The sequence below is a fragment of the Rousettus aegyptiacus genome, unplaced genomic scaffold (assembly GCF_014176215.1).
Source record: "Rousettus aegyptiacus isolate mRouAeg1 unplaced genomic scaffold, mRouAeg1.p scaffold_m13_p_7, whole genome shotgun sequence".
Taxonomy (NCBI): Eukaryota; Metazoa; Chordata; class Mammalia; order Chiroptera; family Pteropodidae; genus Rousettus; species Rousettus aegyptiacus.
In genome coordinates, this window is record NW_023416310.1 from 39,726,546 (window position 1) to 39,751,036 (window position 24,491).

The 24,491-nt window shown below is 33.9% G+C and overlaps 2 protein-coding genes and 2 pseudogenes across 15 annotated transcripts in view; 2 read left to right on the forward strand and 2 right to left on the reverse strand.

Annotated features, from left to right (window-relative positions):
- The window catches only part of EHBP1 (EH domain binding protein 1), a 292,696-nt gene that overhangs the window by 18,700 nt on the left and 249,505 nt on the right, over positions 1-24,491 (forward strand). The window lies entirely within an intron of this gene.
- On the reverse strand, positions 8,134-8,251 carry LOC118606309 (annotated as a pseudogene).
- On the forward strand, positions 8,954-9,072 carry LOC118606137 (annotated as a pseudogene).
- Positions 9,864-10,214, reverse strand: MRPL36 (mitochondrial ribosomal protein L36). The gene is given in 2 exon segments (XM_036225117.1): positions 9,864-10,123; positions 10,125-10,214. Coding segments are annotated over 2 exon segments (330 nt in total). The 3' UTR covers positions 9,864-9,883.

The window sequence follows — 24,491 nt, forward strand, 5'->3', positions numbered from 1 at the left end:
GTATGATTGTGTCTTTCAAGGAATTCATGCATCTAGGCTATCAAATTTATGGGCATAAAGTTGTTAATGATATTCCTTTATTATCTTTTTAATGTCCGCATACTCAGTAGTGTTGGCTCCACTTTCATTTCTGATATTAGTATTTTGTGTTTTCTTGTTAATCTAGCAAAAATATATCAATTTTGTTGATCTCGTCAAAGAACCCACTTTTGTTTTAATTGATTTCTCATTTTCAATTTCATTGATTTCTGCTCCAGTTTTTATTATTTTCTTCTTAGTTTGGATTTAATTTGCTCTTTTCTAGTTTCTTGAAAGCTTAGATTATTGATTTTTAGATCTCTCTCCTTTTCTAATGAATGCATTCAATGCTGTAAATTTCCTTCTAATCACTGCTTTTGCTGGATCACACAACTTTTGATAAGTTGTATTTTCATTCGTTCAAGTACTTTAAAATTTCTCTGAGACTCCTTTGACCCATGTGTTGTTTAGAAGTACATTGTTTAATCTCCAAGTATTTTGGGGTTTTCCAGCTATCTTTCTGTTATTGATTTTTAGTTTAATTACATTGCATTGGGAATGAGACATACTTTGTATAATTTGTTAAGATATGTTTTATGGCCCAGAATGTGGTCTGTCTTAGTGAATGTTACATGTTGAGCTTGGGAAGAATGTGTAATCTATTGTTCAGTGAAGTGTTCTGTAGATCAAGTTGATCGATGGAGCTGTTTAGTTCAACTATGTCCTTGCTGATATTTTGCTAGCTAGATCTATCAATTCCTGATAGAGATCTTTGGTAGTCTCCAGCCATAATACTGAATTCATTCATTTCTTAAAGTTCTATCAGTTTTGCCTCATGAATTTTGATACTTTGTCATTAGGTTCATACACATTAGGGAATGCTATGTCTTTAGATAATTTGACCCCTTTATCATTATGTAATACCCCTCTTTATCTCCGATAATGTTTCTTGCTATAAAGTCTTCTTTTTCTCAAATTACTATAGATATTCCAGCTTTTTTAAAATAGCATTTTCATGGTATATCTCTTCTGTCCCTTCACTTTTAATCTGTCTTTACCTTAAAAGTTGATTTATTGTAGACAACATTTAGTTAGTGGACCTAAGATTAGTTATTTTGGTTTCTAGTCATTATGATAGTCTGTCTTTTAATTTGTTTATTTAGACAATTGATATGAAAGTAATTAATGATATTGTTGGATTAATATCTACTATACTTGATACTGTTTTCTATTATTTGCCTTTATTCTTTGTTTCTTTTTTGTCTTCCACCTTTTCTTCTGTTTTCTCTGTTTGTTTTTTTCCTTCACTGGTTTTATTTTATTTATTTTATTAACTTTTTAAATTAAGTTTATTGGGGTAACATTGGTTCATACAATTATATAATTTTTGGTGTACATTATAATTTGACTTATGTATATTCTATAGTGTGTTTATCACCCAAAGTCCAATTTCCTTCAGCTACCATATATTTGATCCCCTTTACCCACTTCACCCTCCCCTGAACCCCTTTAACCATCTACCTCCCCCACCCCACACTCTCTGGTAACTACTAGTCTGTAGTCCATGTCCATGAGTCTCTGATTGTTTGTCCTGTTTATTTGTTGCTTTTAGGTTTATATCCCACATATAAGTGATATCATGTGATTTTCAACTTTTTCTGTCTGGCTTATTGCACTTAGCATGATTATCTTGAGGTCCATCCATGTTGCCGCAAATGGCAGTATTTCATCTCTTCTTATGGCTGAGTAATATTCCATTGTATATATGTACCACAGCTTCTTTGGCCAATCATTTATCATAGGACACTTTGGTTTCTTCTGTGTCCTGGCCACCATGAATAATGATGCTGCTATGAACATTGGTGTGTAAATATCTTTTTGGATATGAATTTTCAAGTCTTTGGGGTAAATACCCGGTAGAGGGATTGCTGGATCATATGGTAGTTCAATTCTTAGTTTTTAAAGGAACTTCCATACTCTTTTCCATAGTGGCTGTACCAATCTGCAGTCCCACCAGCAGTTTATGAGGGTTCCTTTTTCTCCATGTCCTCTCTAACATTTGTTATTACTTGTCCTGTTGATTATAGCTATTCTAACAGGTGTGAAATGGTATCTCATTGTGGTTTTGATTTGCCCTTCTCTAATAGCTAGTGATGTTGAGCATCTTTTCAAATATTTGTTTGCCATCTGTATGTCCTCTAGGGAGAAGTGTCTGTTAGATCCTCTGCCCATTTTTTGATTGGATCATTTGTTTTTTTGTTATTATTGAGTCATATGAGCTCTTTGTATATTTTGGATATTAGGCCCTTATTGGAGGTGTTGCTTGCAAATATATTTTCCCATTTAGATGATTGTCTCTTTACCTTGTTGACGATTTCTTTTTCTGAGCAGAAGCTTTTTAGTTTGATGTAGTCCCATTCATTTATTTTTGCTTTCACTTCCCTTGCCTTTGAAGTCAAATTCATAAAATTCTCTTTAAGACCAAAGTCCTTGAGTTTAGTTCCTATGTTTTCGTCTCTGCATTTTATTGTTTCAGGTCTTATATTCAGGTCCTTAATCCATTTTGAGTTAATTGTAGTGTGTGGTGATAGAAAACAGTCTAGTTTCATTCTTTTGCGTAAAATAGACTTTAATCTCCTTCTCCCCTCTCCCTCCTACAGGTATGTCTGGCAGCGAGAGGCAGTTTCTTTATTTCTCCCAGTCCACCACCCAGCACTTGGGATTATGACCTGTGGTAGCACTAATGCAGAGATCCCATGCTCAGACGTGCTGGGGTGCAGTTTGAGTGTTTTTTGTTGAATTTTAGATGTTCAGCTTATTATTGTTTCAAGGGGAGAGATCTGGGGAAATCTCTCACCCTGACATGTTTTCAAAGATCTTGACACATTATGCTTTAAAAAGAAGCTATCTGAGTCATTTTGAGTCTTTTCCTTGCTGAAGAAGGGTAGAGATGGTGGGTCCAAGGTAGCAACACTTTTGATTTTTAACTTAGTTACATATAAGGCTGTAATTTATATAACCCTACTAGGTATCCAATGGTCCTCTTAGGGCTTATCAGCATCCTGGGATGTATCACAGAGCATCTTCCAATATAATCAGCAGCACAACAGGCGCAGAGAGAAGGAGAGCGTTAGGTACCCCTTCACTGTATTTAATCGAGCATTTTATATGATTCTATTTTATGTCTTCTCCTAGCATGTCAGTTTTACTTCTTTAAAAATAATTGTTTTTAGTGGTTGCCCTTGAAGTTACAATATATATTTACAGCTAATCCAAGTCCTCCTTCAAATAACATACTCTTTCATGGATAGTGCAAGTACCTTATAACAGTATTCCCAGTTCTTCCCTCCTGTCCTTTATAACACTGCTATCATTCATTTCACTTATGTGTAAGCTCTAACCATTAATTATGTTGTCGCTGTTATTTTTTTGAACAAAATGTTATCTGTTAGATCGAATAAGAAAAATAAGAAATTTAATCTTGCTTTTATTTCTTTAATGCCTTCTTTATGTAGATCTGAGTTTCTGAAACTATATCATTTTCCATCTCTGATTTTTTTTTTTTTTTTACATTTCCTGCAAAAATGGTCTACTGGTGACAAATTGATTCAACTTTTATTTGTCTCAGAAATTCTTTATATCTCCTTCACTTTTGAAGGATAACTTAACTGGATACCGAAATCTAGGTTGGGACATCCCTACTTACAACACTTCAAATATTTTACTCCATACTCTTCTTGCTTGCATGATTTCTGAAGAGATGTTCAATGTAATTTTTATCCTTGTTCCTCTGTAGAAAGGTGTTTTTTTTCTCTGGTTTTCTTTAAGATTTTTCCCTTCGTTTTTGATTTTCTGTAGAGTGAATACAATATACATGGTTGTAAATTTTTAAATATTTGTTTTGCTTGATGTTCTCTGAGCTTCTGGAATCAGACTTGATGTCTATCATTAATTTGGGGAAATTTTCAGTCATTGTTTCAAATATTTCTTTTGGTTCTTTCTTTTCTTTCCGGTATTCCCATTATGTGTCTGTTACACCTTTTGTAATTGTCCCACAGTTCTTGGATATTCTATTCTTTTTCATTCTTTTTTCTATTTCCATTTCAGTTTTGGAGGTTTCTACTGACATTTCTTCAAGTTCACTGATTCTTTCCTCATATATGTCCAGTCTGTTGATGAGCTCATCAAAGGCTTTTTTTTTTTCATTTCTGTTACAGTATTTTTTTATTTCCAGTATTCCCTTTTGATTCTTGCCTAAAGTTTCCATCTCTCTGCTTATATGACCCATCTATTCTTTCATGTTATCCACTTTTCCATTAAGAGACCTTAGCATATTCATCATAGTTGTTTGAAATTTCTGGTCTCATAAATCCAATATCTCTGTCATCTGTGAGCCCGGTTGTATTGCTTCCTCTGTCTCTTCAAACTGTGTTTTAGTATGCTTTGTAATACGTGATGTATTGAGTAATTAGAACTGAGCTAAATAGGCCTTTGGTGTAAGGTTTTATGTTTATCTGGATAGGAGTAGACTGTGTTTACTATTTATTCTAGCTATATGTGTCAGAGGCTGAAATTTCTTCTGTGTACCTTTTTTTTTTTTTTGGTCTCCTTTGTTGTCTTGGGATTACCTTAGAGACTTTTTAAATATTTAAACATATATTATAGAAACACATAATGATGATGTCTGTGTATCAAGCACTTACTCTGAGCTAGATTAGATACTGTGATGTATGTTTTATATGCAGTATGTCATTTATTCTTTATAATGACCTCATTAAGGAAGGCACTGTTATAGTCCCCATTTTACAGAGGGAAGAAACATGGGTATAGAAGCTGAAATACCTTCTCAACATACACTCAGGTTCTTAATAGGGTTTAGAACTAAGATTTAAATCCATAAATCTCAGACTCATGAAACAGACTCCAGATACTGCTTTTCAGCTAATATGTGTAGAATGAGCTTGCTGAAGTTTTATGAGTTCTTTAGTGAATTGGTTTTATTTTAATTTTTCTTGGAAATATTTGATAATGTCAAGGTCATAGTGTTTGGCTTAATAGCTTGTTATTTTCAATGATTACTCATATGTCTGGTACTTCAAGTAGAACAATAGGAACAACGTCTTTGAACAATAAACACAGTCTGCTCCTATCCAGATAAACATAAAACCTTACACTAAAGGCCTGTTTGCCTAAGTCTAAGAGAAAAGGTATATAATGTATTTTACAAAATGATAATATAAAAAATCCATCATGATGATAAATGATATAATTCTACTAAATTAGAATTGGTTATATAAAAATGGATCTCAACAGGTTGTCTGGAAACTATGCATTTCTGTGAATCAGAGAATCCGCCATTCCATTAATTTAGAATTATTTTAAAAAATATTTTTTTTATTTCAAGTTTATTGAGTTGTAATATATATGAACAGGAAAGAACAATTAGAATCATAAAGATATAGGCATAAATGTTTAAGGAAATCTTATTTGGACCCCCTTCTAAAATAGCATCTTTATTTTTTTTAACTTATAATTTCTTAGTGTATACAAAAATATTTCTAGTTTTTATTTTTTTAATTTTTACCTCCTTTCCTCTTTTCTTCCAATGCAGTTGAATATTTTTTAAATGTTTATTGGTTGTTTTAGATACTTGTTTTTCTTGACTAGACTTTAGTTGTTAAATATTTCAGTGTCAATTACTGTTTTGTTAAAGTGATTTTTATGTAGTATTGTTTGAGATACTTTAACTTGCACTAAAAAATTTTTATTTTGAAGATAAATCTGTGTTGATGAATGACACAATGCTACTAATTGAGACTCATTTTTTCCTTTAAAAATGTTTATTTCTCTTTCATAAGAAGTGTTTATATGTGTCTTCTGTAGTTGGATAGTTCACTGTTCTGAAAATATGCCCAATTTCTTCAAATACTGCTCTTCATCTCTGCCCAATGTTAGCCATTTCTAATTTTCCTTCAAGTATTAGCTGAATTCTTACTTCCTTTGGAAAGCCTTTCTTAATTCCCATTGTTATTGATCTCCTTTCATTCATCTAATATCTATAACCCTGATAGTCAATAACAACACTAACAATCATTTAAAAATATAATAGCTAACATTTACATACTAACTATATGCCAGACATTTTTCCAGGTGTTATGCTTGAATATTTCATTTAGTGCTCACAGTAATTCATGGTACCGTTATTATCTCCAAATAACAGACAAAGGCAACTGGTCTTAGAGAGGCTGAGACTTACCCAAGGTCACACAATTATTAGAGCCAGGATTTAAATTAGATCTATCTGATTGTAGAGTTAGTACTCAACTACTTTGCTACTGTTTAAATAAATATTTAACTTCTTTTGTTTTTATTTTATCCTTGCTATTTGTAACTTAATCATGGTTCCTACTAAATTATAAACTCATTGAGGGTAGATCTGATTTCTAATATGAGCCAAATGCATGTTGATAGTTTTTGAGGAAGTTCACTGATGATTACATACATCTTTAAATACTTTTAAAGGTTTTCAGTATGTACAAAATATTTTATGGTAATTCTCTCTAAATGAAGACCACCCAAATACATGATATTTTAAATTATGCTTCCTCCGCTTTTGTTTCTTAAACATATAGTTTCCCTGTTTTAAAAGAAACTCTTTTATAATAAAAGTTATAGTACCCATAATCTTATTACCCAGAGATAACTATTTTTTATGTTTTGGATGTGCTTTCTTCCAGTCTCCTTTACAAGCATAATTTTTTCATTTATTTTACCAAATTATGATACTTTGTTATACAATATGAGTCTGAATTCCTCAGATTTATTATAAATTGTGAATGTCATTGTTGATAACTGCCTATTAAGTGGATGTGCCATAATGAACTATTTTCCTATGGTGGATGTCTTATAGGTAGGTTGTTCAGTAAAAATTAAATGTCAAAAATGCATATTTTGTATAAAAGCTTTTTATGTTCTAGAGTATTTCCTTAGAAGTTTATTTCTCCAAAAGTTGGATTACTAAGCCTGTTTTTTGGCTTGTGATATATTGTGTCAAATTGCTTCATAAAAATTATCTTAATAATGTACCTTATAGTCAGCAATGGCATTCTCAAACTCACCATACTTTTACAAATAATATAATTTTAAGTTGCTAATTTGATGTTTAAAAATTGTTTTGTTTTAATTTTATTTTTGTTTGTAAATTTAATGTTTTCATTTTTTAACAAGTTGCCTTTCCTTTTTTGTAACTCTGTGCATTATTACGTATTTATTGACTGGAGTCTTTGTCTTTTACTATTGAAATGTGTGCTTTACTTTGTTGTTTTCAGATTTAAAATGCTTTTATTATACATATAATTCCTTCTAATTGTTTTTTTTTCCAAGTGGAGGTTTTTTTGTTTTTGTTGGAATAATTTTAGATTTATAGAAAAGTTGCAAAGATAGTACAAAGCTTTCTATGTATTCCTAACTCAGCTTCAGTTTCCCCAATCTTCTCATCTTACATTTCTGCAGTACATTTGTCAAAACTTAGAAACAAACATTGGTATATTACTTATTAACTAAACTTAAGACTTTATTCAGATTTCACTAGTTTTTCCATTAATGCCCCTTTTCTTTTCCAGGGTTCAATTCAGGATACCATTTAGTTTTCTGAAAGAGTGTCTCAAATCTTTTCTTGTGTATGTGTGTTTTCTTTTAATTATGTATGAATTTTAAATTATTTTGGTAAAAAGGAAAAGTGGAAACTGAATGCTTTATAATAGGAAGGGAATTGATCTGTGTAAAATAGAGCCAGACAACTTCAATAGCATCTTTACTAAAGTAAATAAGGTAATAACTACTGGTTCTACGTTAGATATCCTATAATAACCTCTCTACTACCCAGGATCCTCAATTTAAAATTGTAATTCAGGTCTTAATTTGTCAAATTGTTAATATTGTGGAGAAAGTTATTATATGCCTATTGTGGACAGGATCCTAACTTTCTGATTTCACACAGAAATATTTTATTTTATTTTATTTTTATTTTATTTTTTTAAGATGAGGCAACCCTTGGTTGTCCTCACAGATTGCAAGGACCCTGTCAGTTTATAATCCCTTATTTTTTATTTTTTACACCCACAGCACCTGGTCTTCCTAGTTGGTCGCCCATCCAAGTACTAACCAGGCCCAACCTGCTTAGCTTCCAAGATCAGACAGGATCTGGCTTGTTCAGGGTGGCATGGCCATAGACAGAAACATTGCATTTTAGAATGGCTCCTTCTGCATGAAATTTGGAAATGATGTCTCTGAAGCACTCTTAAAAAAAAAAAATCTCTTTGGCAAGTCATTAATTATTCAAATATGTAAAATATTTGTTGAGACATTAACTTTCCATGTATATCAAGTATATTGGAGATGATAAATTTGCTTGAAAGAAACTGGATTATGATAAATTTGTGACAAATTTTATGGGGTCTCAAAGACTATACATAGACTCCATTCCACATAAAACAATTAGTGTTCTATTTTGAGTGCCTTTTCTTTCCTATAGCAACAAAGTAAAGGAGTTTTTACCATAATTAAAATGTCTGTCATGAAAAAAAACAAGCAAACAGGGAGAGAGGGCTGAAAGGAGAAAAAGAGAGAAGAATGTGAGCCAGCAACTCTTTTTGTTGGAGGGAAATTTTAACACATTTAGGACAAAGAGATTTGAATTCTAATATTTGATGCTTTTGTGTGCATTATGTTTTTTCTCCCTTCTACTATAAAACTTTTAGACAATGATTTTACTAATCAAGCCCGTACCTAGCATGTAGAGTAGACACTTAATAAGTGTTTCACACACTGTTTGGGATAAACTGTATTTTAACTTTGAATTATTCAATTTTTCAGTGTTTACTAAAACAAATAATTAAGGTGTTAGTTAATTTGTAGAATAAGAAGGAGGAAAATTATCTACAGCCATGCCACCCTGAACAAGCCCGATCTTGTCTGATCTTGGAAGCTAAGCAGGGTTGGGCCTAGTTAGTATTTGGATGGGAGACCACGTAGGAAGACCAGGTGCTCTAGGTGTAAAAATATAAATAAATAAATAAAAGAAAGAGAAAAATTCTTCGGCTACAAGTTTTCCCAATTGCACATAATGCTCTTAATTATATTTAAATGAATGGATAAATTAGGTCACATGTAATTGATATATTAAGCAAATCGTTTGATATGATTATATTATTTTAATAGTTGAATTTTATAAGGTTGTTTTCTTAGAAATGTCAGTGGAAATTTTCAGCTCTGAAATTTGTCTTTTGTTATTAGGATGGTCTGTAATCAAGTTATGTATCAAAAATTTTAATCAAAATTTTAGCCATTTTGGTAAATAGGAGTGTGATGTAGTAATATTGTATTTTGATTTCAGTTTGCATTTTCCTGATGACTAATGCTATTGGGTATCTTTTCATGTGCTTATTGGCCATTCGTATATCTTGTTTTGAACTGTCTATTCAAGTCTTTCACCTATTTTAAAAAATTGGGTTGTTTACCATCTTGTTATTAATTTGTTAAGAACTCTTTACATATTCTGTATACCAATATTTTGGCAGATAGAAGCATTACTGATATTTTCTCCAATTCTGTATTTTTCCTTTTCATGTTTACAGTATGTTTAAGAACATTTAATTTTGATGAAATCCAAGTTATCAATATTTTTTCTTATAGTTTTTGTGTCCTAACTAAGAAATCTTTGCATACTGCGAGAGATTTCAGGAAGATTTTCTCCAATGGATTTTTTCTTTTCAACAGAACATTTACATTTTATTTCTCTTGATAAGGTAACATCATTTCTCAGGGAAATGGTAAAACTTTGCACATAATTTCACAATCCAAGAAGCTACATCTGTCTGTGTTTGTGCTTTGGGTTCATTTTGCAGTGGATGAACCACTGCCTGCACCTCTTTACCGGGTCACAGTCCCTGCAGCGCTTCTTGATGGTACCCTTGGTCTTGAACCCCAGAGCAGACTGCAGGCAGGGCAAGAAGCAGTAGGAGAGAAGTGAGACCACAGCTGCATTTAGCTTTGCACCCACTTGAACTGCAGCACCAGGGGAACCCAGCAGGAATGTGGATAGTGCACACATGGTGGGGGATCGCTGTGCAATGACTCAGATGTAGTAGAGGATTCATGACAAAAACTATCATTTTCCTGATCAAAACAGCTGCCATGTTGTGGCCAAATTCAGGAAGAACCTGCCTTGACTTCTCTGGCAGCACACCTCTCCTATGTTCTTTTCTAGAAGTTTTATAGATTTAGCGTTTATATTTAGGTCAATGATTCATTTCAATATTTGTGTATAATGTCAGATAGAGGTTGAGGTTTGTTTTTTTCCCATATAGCTATCCAATTGCTCCGGCGTGGGTATCCATTCTTAATGTGTGTGATCAGAGATAGTAAAATAGAAATCAGAGTATACTTTTATTGCTAACAGCAAAATTGATTTTTATTGAAAACAATGAATGTGGTATTCGCTTATATAAACAAGCAGATTTTGAGATATTGAATATTATCACCCAGAATTAAGATAATCTTTTCAAAATACAAACTAGATAGGTAATTAGATTCCAGGCACAATACTACTGCAGTTTCAAGCTGGTATCAGACTAAGGGCTCTAACAGTTTATAGCTTTAAAATGTAATTTGATAAGCAGATTACTTAATAAAAAGAATATGAAAGGTACAGTTAAAAATAAAAAGAAATCTCATGTAACTAGGCTTTTTTATCAGAACTTTCAAAGGAAGGAAGAGAAAAATCTACATTTCCACTGGTGATTTTTTAAAAAAGAACAGGATCAGGAGAGATCTAGAATAGAAACCTAGAGATGGGCAAGGGTAATTTTTGTTGTTATTTGCTTGTTTTTCTTCAAGCTGTAGACTAAGCATGTTAACATTGAGCCTTAGGAAGATTCAAAAATCAATTACATAAACCATGGTTTATTTATAAGTAGTTAATAATGGAAGAGACCAGAATGGTATCACTAAGAAAAAGTCATGTTAGACAAAACTGAGTTCATTTTTTTTTTTGACAGATCTGCTCTTTTGAGAGATGAAGCAAATGTGATAAACATACCACATTTATAGCTCAGTAAAGGGTTTGCTAAGTTCCATGTATTATTATCAAGATGGAAAAAATATGTTCTGGAAATTGGATAATTTATTATTTTAAGTCCCAAAGAACATTTCTGCATTCTTACCATAAGACTTGGTGCTTGTCCCTATTTTATTTTTTTCAATTACTTGTGTGCAATACAGAAGACATGTTTCACATTATAGCGGATTTGTGCATCAAGAATCAGGGTCTCAAAACATCTCAATTGGCTAGAATCATGGGCCATGTTTAACAAGATTACATTGAGTGGGATAAATATAAAGCCATGCACTTGTGTCTACAAGATTCCTGCTATGTAAGTGTTTAGTGGAAGAGATTTGACTTAACAGTTAAGTAAAAGATCTTAATTGGTAAGCCTACTATGAGTCTGATGTGATATGGTTGTTAATAAAACAAAAGCAAAACAACTGTGTTCTTAAACTGTATTAATGGAGGTCTCTAAGGAAGGAAGGTAAGAGCTCTTCTCTAGTCAGATCACATTTGGAGTATTAGCTTCAGTTCTGTGCATCCTAGTTTAAGATGGTTATAAGCAAGTTGGACTGTATTCAGACAAGGTAAGGTTTAAGGAGTTGATATTTAGCTTAAGGAAGAGAAAATATTTCAGGGTATATAGACTGGCTATTTATATTATCTGAAAGGCTATTCCTGGAAATGGAAGTAGGTGTATTCAGCCTGGCACCAAGAAGCAGAATTAGGATCCATGGATAGAACTTCTAGGGAGATAGGTTTCCCTCAGCATAGGGGAGAACAATCAGGGTTGTCTGAAGGTTGACTGGGTGGTCTGGGAGTAGCTAATAGATTCCCTAGGATCTAGGTAGGATCTGGGTAACTACTTGGCAGGCATAATATAGAGTGCATTTGTGTATCTAGACTTAGTAGGTGTTTAGACTATCAAGATGATCTTTAAAATTTTTTCCAAATCTGAGGTTTTAGAATTTAGTAAAATGACAGAGGCAACCTGGAACATGCTCTTATTCTTTAAATAAGCAAGGCTTGCAAAATGAAAGAACATTTCAGTCAGGAGCCCTTTTTTCTAGTCTGGCCCTGTTGCTGTCCAACTGAATACATCTGTAAAATTAAAAGATCATACGAGCTCTCCAAGCTAAATTGCAGCTCTCAAAAATTATATTGTTTTTATGACTTTTACAACCTAGTGCTTTAGGAGCTTTAGGAAGAGGAAGGAGGTTTGGCGGTAGGTTTGGTAAGGCTCCAAATTCAGAGACATTTGTAAGGTAAGAAGTGAAGCATGGCTTACAATGAGCAAGCTAGGAGAAATCAGGGTAGGGATTACACAAGAGTATATGAGAAGTACAGAGACTAGAAAACTAGCCTTCACCAGCTCCATTGCTGATCTTTTCAAAGATTTTGACAGAAGATATTACATTGTTTTGTTCTCTCTTTGGAAGAAAATGATAGATTATTTTCCTTTAAACTTACTCTAATTCAGAAACTACTGATTTCTTGGAATCTCTGGACTTCCAAAGCTTTTAGTTAAATTCTTCAAATTTTAAAAACATATTTTTATTTATAAGTACAATTTTGGTATAAAGAATTTAAAATAAGAGTTAAAAGACTTTAAGACATCTACATATTTTAAAAGGTAAACTTTTAAATACTGCTTTTGATTTGAGAAGGTATGTGGCAGTAGTTGGTATCAGTTACATTGATTATGATTTATTGAGAACACTTGCATATTTCATTTTCTAGGGATAATACATTAATGCTTTTAATATTGATTTTTAAAGTCATGTTGGCTTTATATTATTAATCACTTTAGTTTTTATGTAGTTATAAATCTCAGAAAATTGAGGCTCATGATCCAGTGAAAGGTGATTGGTAAAAAGGTCAGAGTGAGGTAGAAGTTTGACTCAAAAACAAAACAAAATACCCCCCAACAATCAGTGTTAGAGTTGTAGCATAAGCACTATTGCATGTACTGAGTTCATATCTTGTCATTATAAGTAATAATGTATTTTTCTTTATGATTTTAAAAAACTTTCATCTAGAGTTCTTCACTAGGGTAATATCTTTTATTAAATAGATATAGAAAGTTAGATCGATACCTTTTGCGGTCTCTTTGTGTATGGGCTTGTGTTTGTTCTCATGTGACTTCTTTAACCTCTTTACTTCTCTCTCTAAACTGATAGAATTCTTTCGAAAGTTAGATAGTAACATTATTTGATGTTTTTTTCCCAAATTTCATTTTAAAATTAAAAATATATTTATTTTGAAATGACATGCCCAAATCTTCAACCTGAAAATCACCACAATACAGTATGGTTATTCTTGAGGACAAACAAGTATAATTTGGTATTACTCAGAAGTAGAGTAAACATTAACCTTTCTAGTTTATAGAGCTTTTAGGGATCATTAGTTACCATTCCTACCCCCAGCATTCTTATTCCCACACGCATACTCACAGATTATTTTTTCTTTAAAGCTTGAATATTTAAACACTGATGTGTAAGTTTGTTAGCACATATGTTAATTAGTAGAAGGGATTCAATAAGTGTCATTATAGAAAGAGTAGTTTGTTGCTCAAAGACTTGATGGGGCCGTTTTGGTGTTTACCTAAGGTAAAAGGAGTAATTATATTTAATTTGATACTGAGGCTGGAAGAAAATATACCCAAAAGGTAATCAACATTGGTTATGGGGTGGGGATGGAAGACCAAAAAACTCTTAAAGCCTTCACTGAGCTTCATCAAATGTTAACATTTGCTTTATCATTGTCTTCTTTTTAGCTCTCTATACATGTATTATTTCTTTTTCTTGAATAATTTGAGACTAAGTTTCAGAATTATTTTCCTTTACTTTAAACACTTTAATGTTTGTTCCAGATATCCATTGTTGTATTGAAAAAGTCTCCAAACCTAATGGTGTAAACCAGAGGTTAGAAAACTACCTGCAGGGCCAAATATAACCTTCAACCTATTTTTTTTTGTACAGTCTACAAAGAAAGAATAAACTTTATGTTTTTAAATGTTTTTTTAAAACTTGAAGACTATTTCATGACACATGAAAATTATATGAAATTCAGACTTCTGTATCCATAAATAAAGTTTTTAGAACACAACCACACTCATTTTTTACATATTATCTTCGTTGCTTTTATGATACTACCCCAGAGTTGAGTAGTTGTAATAGAGACTGTGTGGCTTTCAAAACCTAAAAAATTACTCTCTGACCCTCTCTGACCTTAATAAAGTTTGCCAAACTTTGGTGTTAGTTAACAACTAGATGTTATGCTTACAAACCTGTGGTTTAGTAGATTGGGCATGAGGTGATTTATCTCTGCTCCTTAATGTATAGGGTATCATATGGGATGGCTTGAAAGGGTAAAAATAGCTGGGAAAGCTTGACAGGGACCATATGTCTAGTGCCTTGATTCTTTCTCAAATATCCATTGGGCCTGAATGTCTAAGATAGCTAAATCACTCACTTGTATGGTTCCTGGACTATGAGCTGGCTAGCATTGCTTACTTCATGCATAGCAGTCTCACGGTAACCAAACTTCCTATGTGATGTCTGGCAGTTTTTCCAAGAAGACAGGTGGAAGCTGAAAGGCTATGACCTAGCCCACAAAGTCCTATAAATTCATCAGATTACTAAGACTAGCTCAGATTCAGAGAGAGAGAAGGAATAGGCTCCACTTCTTCATGAAGGAATGGCATGTACATACAGGAAGGGAAGAAACTATCATAGTATATATTTCTGAAGACTACTTTTATTAAACTTTTTATTTTGAGATAATTCATAGGCAGAATAGTAGATTCTGTGTACCCTTTATTGTTTTCCTTATGGTAACAGTAACATCTTGAAAAACTATGGTATAACCAAGATATTGACATCAACATAGCCAAAATACACAACATTTCCATCACAAGAAGAATCCTTCATGTTCTATTATAGCTATACCCATTTCTTTCCCATCTCTACCCATCCTTAATCCTGGGCAAACACTAATTTGTTCTTCATTGCTATAATTTTGTCATTTCAAGAGTGTCGAATGGAATAATATAGTATGTAACCTTTTGGAGACCAGCTTTTTTTCGTTCAACATAATTCTCTGGAGAGTTATACAGGTTGTTGCATGTATCAATAGTTCATTCTTTTTTATCGTGGAGTAGCATTCTATAGTATAGATGTACCACCACTTGTTTAACCATTCACCCATTGAAAGACATTGTTATGTTGCTTCTTCCAATCCATGAATAAAGTATATCTGTGCATTTATACCTAAATATTTTATTTCTTTAAGCAAATATAAATAATATTGTGTTTATAATTTTGGTATACAAAGAAATACAATTGATGTTTATATATTTATTTTATATCCTGTGACCTTGCTAAACTCAATTATTAATTCTAGGAGTGTCTTTTATTGATTCCTTGGAATGTTTTGTATGTAGACAATCATGTCATTTGTAAAGGGGGAAAGTTTTTATTTTTCCTTTCCAATCTGTATGCCTTTTATTTCTTTTATTTGCCTTATTGCACGCTCTAGAACTTGCAGCTTTGTGTTGAGTAAATGGTGAGAGAGGATACCCTTATCATCATCTTAATTTTAGAGAGAGATCATTCGATTTTTCAACATTAAATATAGTGGTAGCTATAGGTTTTTTTTTACAAATGCATTTTATGAAGTTAATGAAGCTCCACTCTATTCTTGTTTTTATTATGAATGGGTATTAAATTTTGTCAAATGCTTTTTCTGCATTGATTACTATGACCATGTAATTCTTCTTTAGCATGTTAATATGGTAGATTACTTTGATCGATTTTCAAATACTGAGACAGCCTGGCATTCCTGAAATAAACCTGATTTTTTCATGCTGTATAATTTTTTTTATGTAAATATTTTGTTAAAGAATATCTATATGGATTATTGGTCTGTAGTTTTCTGGTTTTGGACTGTCTGTGATTTTAGTAATAGGGTAATATTAGCTTCATGAATGAGTTGGGAAATGTGTTTCCTCTTTTATTTTCTGGAAGAAATTGTGTAGAATTGTGAAGAGATTGTGTTTATTCTTTAAATGTTTTGTAGAATTTTCCAGGGAAAGGGTGTCTGGAGATTTCTTTTTGGAGAGTATTAAAATTATGAATTCAATTTTCTTGATAGTTATTAGGGCTATTCTAATTATCTTTTTCATAATTATCTTTTTGGGTGAGTTGTGGGAGTTTGTGTTTTTTTTTTTTTGAGAAAGTGGTCCATTTCATTGAAATTGTCAAATTTATGTGCGTAGAGTTGTTTGTAGTATTCCCATTATTTTTTTCATGTCTTCAGGGTCTGTAGTGATATCCCTGGATGCGTTCCTGATATTGGTAGTTTGTATCCCCCCTCTATTTTTTTCTTTGTCAGCCATGCTATAGATTTGTCAATCTCCTTGATCTTTTCAAAGAACTAGTGCTTTGTTTTGTTAATTTTTCTCTATTGTTTTTCTGTTTGTTTTATCGATTTCTGCTCCTTGTTTTTTCCTTCCTTCTACTTGCTTTTAGTTTCTTCTGCTCTTTTTTCCCCTAGGTTCTTGATGGGGAAGTTTAAATTGTTGATTTGAGACTTTTCCTCTTTTTTGATATACATTTATTGCTACAAATTTCTTAACACTGCTTTATCTATGTCCCACAAATTTCGATATATGTTATTTTTTTTTATTATTCAGTTTGATGTATCTTTTGATTTACCCTGAGATTTCCTTATTGACCCAGGTATTACTTACAGGTGTGTTGTTTGACTTCCAAGTGTGGAGAGGTTTTCAAGTTATTTTTCTGTTATTGATTTCTAGTTTGATTTCACTGGGGCCAGAGAGGGCATACTGTGTATGATTTAAATTCTCTTATGTTTGTTGAGTTTTGTAAAATGGCTCAGGATATGGTCTATCTTGGTATACATTCTGTGGACACTTGAGAAAAATACATATTCTATTCTTATTTGGTGGAGTATTCTATAAATGTTGGTTGATGGTGTTGTTAAGTTCTACATCCTTTCTGACTTTCTGTCTAGTTATTCTATAAATTGTTGACAGAGGGATATTGACATCTTTAATATAATTGCAAGTTATTTCTCTTTTCTCTATGAGTTAATTTTTATATATGGTATAAGAAGAGTGGGACCAATTTTTGAGGAACCAATTAATCCCTGGCCAGATAGAGGAGGAGGAGCCTGTAAAGAGGATGAAATGGATAATTGTCAGTGGTGTTAAAAAGTCAAGTAAGATGAGGACCCCTCCAAAGGTTATTACATTTAGCAACATAGAGGAGACAGGAAGAAAAGCACAGGTGCTTAGAACAATGACTGGTTTAAATTATATGTAGCATATAATTTGGAAATTAGAAGATTGGTAGAGGTCAAATTGAGAAGAGTTTTAAGTAAGTTTGAATTTATTCTCTAGGCAGCAGTAAGGCATAAAAAGGATAATGAAACTGTAATTCTTTCATGGGGGAGTATGATATGTGGCAGAGAGTCTGTTATCTCCTTTGTATTTGAAAAATTGAGGCATAAGTCGTAAGTTCCAGGGGAACTAGTTTTGCCTGATTGGTGCTAATCTTTGGCCCTAGAAATAAATATACAGCTTTTGGTTATTGGGTATATAGAATGTACTCAGCTTCTTGCCGTGGCTACAGCTGAAAATAGCTCAGCCCTGTTTCTTTTTGGCCATGACTAGTCTGTATTGAACTGAGTTATTTTAGGCAGAGGGCTAGACTTCTGATTGATAGGTGTTATTTATGTGCCTGCAAGTCATCAAGAAGTGCTATTGTTTTCTGTTTTACTGTGCAGAAACTAATTTTGGGTGTTTTCTTCAGCCTCTAGGCTGTTTATCTGGAACCTCTCTACTTTTTATGCCTCAGTATAAGGCAATCCTGGGCATAAGATTGTTCTCCGTCACCAGCATTTTCCCACTTAGAAAGTTCATTAAAAAATTTCTTTTTGCTAACTAATAAGGATAGAGGTGACATAGTCAGATGTTTACTTATATTGACGTAATAATTTAACTATACATGTTTAAGATCACAGCGTATAAAATAAAATTAAATACATAAAAATATAATGAATTCCATCAGATTTCTTAAAACAGCTTTCTTCCTCAACTTTATCGTCTAACTCTTCAATTTTTGCTTTCCTAAATGAAAAATGACAATTTTCAGAATGCTTTCTTATTCTTGAAATATTTCTTTAATATTTTTCATGGGTATAATATCTTATATTTCTAAGGGTATTAGTGATAATGTCTTTGGCCTTTCAGGTCTTTTTTCTCTTTTTCAGCTACTTGCCTTGTATATTAGAAGCTTTCCTCAGATGATCCTTTGTTGTTTATTCAAATTGTACGAAGCTATTTGGAAGTGCTGTGCATGGACAAGGGATGGTTGCTAACATTTGAGAATTTGTTGAAAGACAAGCACTGAGCTAAGCATGTTACTTGAGTTATTTTAACTGATTTTTACATTCGTCCTGTGAGGTTCTAATTTCACAGATGAGGAGTCTCTTGAGGTTTAGATGATACAACCAGAAAAAGGGCAACCAGATTCAAACCCAGATCTCTCTGCCTTCACATGATTCTTTTATCCATCATATTCTATTTCCCTTTTTCTCTGCCTCTCTCTCAGTAAATGCTTCTTGAATACCAGGAAATCTCTTGAGAACTTTAAAGTCAGTAGAAACAAGACAGGCTAATGTAATCATACACACAAACAATTGCAGCAGTTACAGAAGTGTGTTAAGAGGAGATGGCAAATATGATTATTTAGGTGGGCTGAGGAATGGTCTGAGTGATATATTTTTTCCTACTAATTTCCATTCCATGGAGCCAAGTACATAACTTGGAAATACTAATATTTATGTGAGTAACATGTGAGGCTTGTTACAATAGAAGTAGAAAAAAAGAAGTAGTAAATAAAATGCTAAATTAAAGGAAGCATTATGCGTGATTCTAGAAAAGGAAAGTAGAAAAGTAGAAAGTATTTGAGAAAACCAGTGTTGTACACATGATGCAGCAGTGATTGATTATAATAATGTTTATCTCAGAAATAGCTTTATATTTAAAAAAATAAGCCCTTTATATTATTGAATAATACAGTAAATATATAACATATATGTATATGTGTGTGTTTGTATTTTTTGATGGCCCGTCAGAAAGTACAGTCAGCTCAAGTATACCAAACGGTACTTCCTCAGTTTGAATGGTGCTGTCCCTGAATACTGACATGTAGTATTAGAAATACCTGTCAGCAAAAGTCCTTATTTGTCACCAGTTAAATATTTTTAACCAAAAGTAATCACTGTAAAAATATTTTCAAGATGGTAAAAAGTTGCAAAATATAATTTAATGAAAGTATTTTTATTTAAGTAACAACAATTCGCATCTCTTATTATTAGAATTGTCCTTTCATTTTTGCAGAAAAGAACTATATCCTATATATGCGTACTGAATCTTGTCTAATTTTTTCTTATCGAATTAATTATTACAGCTTGCTGAAAAACTCTTGTGAGCATAAAGGAGTATAATTAACTGGAGCTATACAGCTGTGATAGTACAATAGGAGGCAGTTGTATCTATTAAAGAATAAAAATAATTACCTGAGAAACAGTAGAGTATTTCTATGATAAAACAATCTCCCCCCTTTTGTTTCAATATTCACAGTATCTCGCCATGAAATGTTCAGTTATGGCTAAGAGCTCTTTCCCCTAAAAAGAATAACCTTGTTCTTAAGTGAAGTGCCTGTTCACATTAACTTCAAGGATGATATTTTGAGCTCTCTTTTTCTCATTGAAAACATATCCTGGATTCTGTGGTGAGGGGACTATGTTGTACTTTTTGTGTTCTGAGGACTTATTGTTCTTTATTTTTAATTTTGGAAAAGTTCAGAGGCTTAAATATTAATTACTAAGTTTGGAAGTATTGCTTTTATTTTGAGAAACACTGATTTCATATAAATGATAACTAATAGGACATAAAAAGGTTAAATTTGGTCTCTGCACTTTGCAATGTAATCTACAAAATAGCAACTGTACAGCAACTGTTTTTATTTTTATATATGTATATGTTTTTAATTTACTGAATTTTCTGGAATGTCGAGACACTGTAGCAGACACACAAGTGGTTTAACCTCATCAAAGTTTATTTGGTCCCCACTTTTCAGTCTACAGGAGTATTCCAGGTTGATTGGCCTTCCATGTAGTCTTTCAGGGGCCCAGACACCTTTTATCTTGTGACTCTGCATTCTAGAATCCTCTCCATTCAACTGGTGTGGAGAAGACATAGTTCTTTATTATCCATTTTACTCCAGAAGTGATACCAGCCACTTCTCACATTCTAGTGGTGAGAAGTGTCGTGTGGTGCTATTTTAACACATATATGTGGTGGTGGTTGGGAGGGAGAGTGGGGGATGAGGGACTTTTGCTACACTTCCCAGAATTAACAACTGTGCTTAGGACTGGAAGCATGAATCTTTGGTGGTCATTTTAGTGATGCGCTAAAAAATATTATTTCCCCTTTCATAATATTGTTTAAAGTTGGTAACATTAGCTATCTCTAGATTGTCAGAAGATAGGAGGCATGTGTTCCTTCTCACAAATTCTTTACCCTATTACTCAATTTCTTATTTCATTTTAAACCAAATATCTAACCAATCAGAGTCATTTAATCTTACAGTTACTGAACCAGTGTTTTAGAACTAGCTGAGGTTTTAGTGCAATCTCTTTATTGGGAAAAAAAAAAAAAAAGGACAAGTGATCTGAAGAGCATTTGTCATATTATTGTTTGGGCTTTAAAGGAGTGCCATGTTGACTTTGCATATCCAAGGAAGAAGTATGGCCCAGAAACTGGAGGGACTGCAAATAGAGGGGAGGTTGCCAGAGTCAGGTGGGACTTATTGCAAAATTTTGCATATAGCCAGCTCAGCATAGTGCCAGAAACATAACAGGCATTCAGTAAAGTATTTCAATGTTTATTATGATTCCGGAAAGTAATGAGACTGGTTTTCATCTGACAGTTTTCAATTTTTTCTCATGGCTTTTGTAGTCTCACCTCACTCCTGTGACATACATGGGAATGGAAAGGAATAAAGTCTGAATTTAAGCCAGAAATTTTTTTTTTTTCTTTAAACTTACCTTGATACTTAGTGGCTCACTAGTGGCAACGTAGAGGGTACAATGGAACGAACCCTTTAGATCGATTTCACAGAAAGTGTCTGTATGTTTTTTTTGTGTGTGTAAAGAAAACGTTTATATACGTAAATATATGTGTATATATATGTGTGTATATATCTATATAATATCTGTTGTATGTCTATATGTATTATGTGTAGGTCTACCTGATTACTTAAGTAATGGAATAGAAATGTTAAATGTGTGTTGTTGAATTCTCTCTAAAACTGAGCTCTATCAGGTTGTCTTGACTTTTTTTGACAATGTTGTACGATTATAGGTTCTTTGGTAGTTAGATAAAACTCTCACCAATGCTCTGTCCCTGGCCTCTTGGAAGCACATAAGTAAATATTTAATGGTTCTTTTCTAGTACATTACAGATGCTTAAAATAGTAACTTTGGTCAGCTAATTGTGTGGTTATTGGTACTCTTCTATTGAAAACAATAACTCACAGTGCAGTTTGCTTTAGAACATTCTACCATGTCCCTGATAATGTAAAGGTGGGTTGATTTCTAGTAAAGACATTTAAAAAATGGTACATGATTTAGAATCACAAAAACAGCAGTCTCCGTGGGAATTCTCAAATAAGTAATTCATGTTCTATTTACATTCTTGGAACTTCAGGCATATTGATTAGGAGACTGTCTTTCCTGATTTTTTTATGGTAAAAGGCTTCCCTATTCTGAAGTACTGAGATTAGAATGAGTTGAGGAGGTGTTGAGAAGCTGAGTTAGAAGGAGGCAATAGTGCAGGTGGCACTAGAATGATGTTGCAGAGGGGAGACACCCTTACTGTCATCACAACTAATGCCTCACTAGTGTTTTAAGTTAGAAGGTGTGGAGATTGCTTACCACTTGCTACAAAATGGTGGTTCTCAACCGTAACTGCACATTAGAATCACCTGTGGGACTTTAAAAAATCTGTACACCAGACCAGTTAAATCAGATCCTCTGGGGTGGAACCTAGGCATCAGTATTTTTTAAAGCTTCCCAGGAGGTTCCAATGTGTAACCAAGGTGAGAATCCCTGCAGAGCTCAAACAAGCTGCAGAGAGGATGTATTATATAGCTGCTGGCTTTAGTTGGATCTCATCAATTATAATTAACCAATTGGGAATTCCCGGATGAAACTTAAGGTTCATTCAGTTGCAAATGGTCATTAATTCTCAACTTTGTACTAGATTCTTATTAGTTGCTGGGAATACAAAGATAAATAAGATATGGTTGATAAAGGAACACAGTCGTGGAGGAGATAAAAATAACAAATATTGTAATACAGAGCATATAGAATATTAAGATAGAGGTGTGTCTCAGTTATTACTGGAAATGTATAGAAGGAGCAGTTAACTCTTTCTGAAGTTTGGGATATGGGAAGAGATGGAAATGAAATGAGAAATTACCAAGGTTTCACAGAGAAAGTGATGAATTAAGTTTATCAGGGCTTCTGGTCAAGATGGAGTAGATAAACTCTGTGCTCGCCCCCTTCCATTACTACCTCAGAATTACAACTAAACTACAGAATAGCCATAATTGAGAATTGCCTGAAGTCTAGATGAACAGAAGTCCTTTAACTAAGGATATACAGAAGAAGCCACATTGAGACTGGTAGGAGGGGTGGAGACAACAGGCTGGTCTCATACCCATGTGTAGTGGTTAAAAATCAGGAGGGCTATCTTGTCTGTGGAGGTTCCCCCTGAGGAGTGAGGGGTCCCAGCCCCACACTAGTCTCCTCATTCCAGGGTTCCAGGGCTGGGCAAGGAAGTCCCCACAACTTCTGGCTGTAAAAACCAACAGAGATTGTGGTTGAGCAAGACAGATGGAGACTGGAGTCCTAAGTGTTTTTCTTAAAGGGCCCATGCATGGACTTACTCACTGACAGACTTACTCTGAGTTCCAGTGCTAGTCTACAGCTCAAAAGGTGTCAGGGACATACAGGTAGGAAATGAATTGTCTGGCTTCAGAGTGAGGGCAGAAGAGGCAGCTTTCTCGAAGAAGTGCTGGCAGAATCTATTATTCCTTTGTTGAGCCCTCCCACCATCTAGCTTACACACACAGGCTCAGGCAGGTGCCATACCTGAGTCTCCATCAACCAGGCCAACACTCTTCCCCTTGCTCTGGTGATTCCTCAAGACCCTACCTAACCCCACCCAACTTAACAGGCCCTCCAAGCCACTTCCTGTGGATTTTCCATACAAATGGCCTGGCTTAGCTCAGGCTGTGTACTCTCCTAAAATCTCTCAAAGGTTCACAAACCCCAAACAAGCAGCCATCTGTCCTCAGCATTTCCCGTACCTCTTGCTAAGCAGCCCCAAGCCTAGCACTAGCAGCAGCTGGCCTCAGTTCACAGCTTAGCCTCTCCCAGTTACCTCCAAGCCCAGCATAAGTGGAAACTACCTGGTGATCACTTTGTAGCTCATACCAAGTTGCCCCGGGCAGGGCACAGACCTTGGCCAACACTCTCAGTGGCCAGATTGAGGTCACATCAGAGTACCACACAACCACCTCTACAAATGACATACCCAAAGGGCAGACTCAGTAGGCACCAGAGCCCCGCTAAAGTGAATCCTGCTCCATAGGGTCAGCCCCTGTGCAACAGCTCCTCTACTGTAGTCATGTCCAGTCCTCAAAATCAGCCTGAGGGTCAGTCCCTCCTGTTGACATGCCAACAGCAATTAAGGCTCAATTAGAACAGGAAGGCACATGCAGCCCCCACAAGAGACACACTTGGAGCACCTGGCTCAGGTGACCAGGGAAATTGTACCACTGGGCCCCATGGGAACCTACTATGTAAGGCTACTCTACAAAGACCAGGAGACATAGAAGCTCTGCTTAATACATAGAAACAAACACAGGGAGGAAGCCAAAATGAGGAGATGAGACAAAGAAACATGTCCCAAATGAAAAATCAAAACACTGGTTATAAGGATGCTTAGTGATCTCAGTGAGAACTTCAACAAAGAGACAGGAAACATAAAAATGGAGATAGAAAACAAAAATGAACCAGTCAGAAATGAATACAATAACTGAAATGAAGAATACGTTAGAAAGAATCAACAGTAGATTAGATGAAGCAGAGGATTAAATTAGCGATTTGGAAAATAAGGTAGCAGAAAACACTCAGTTAGAATGGAAAAAGAAAAACAATTCCCTCAAAATGAGGATAGTTTAAGGGGCCTTTGGGACAACATCAAACG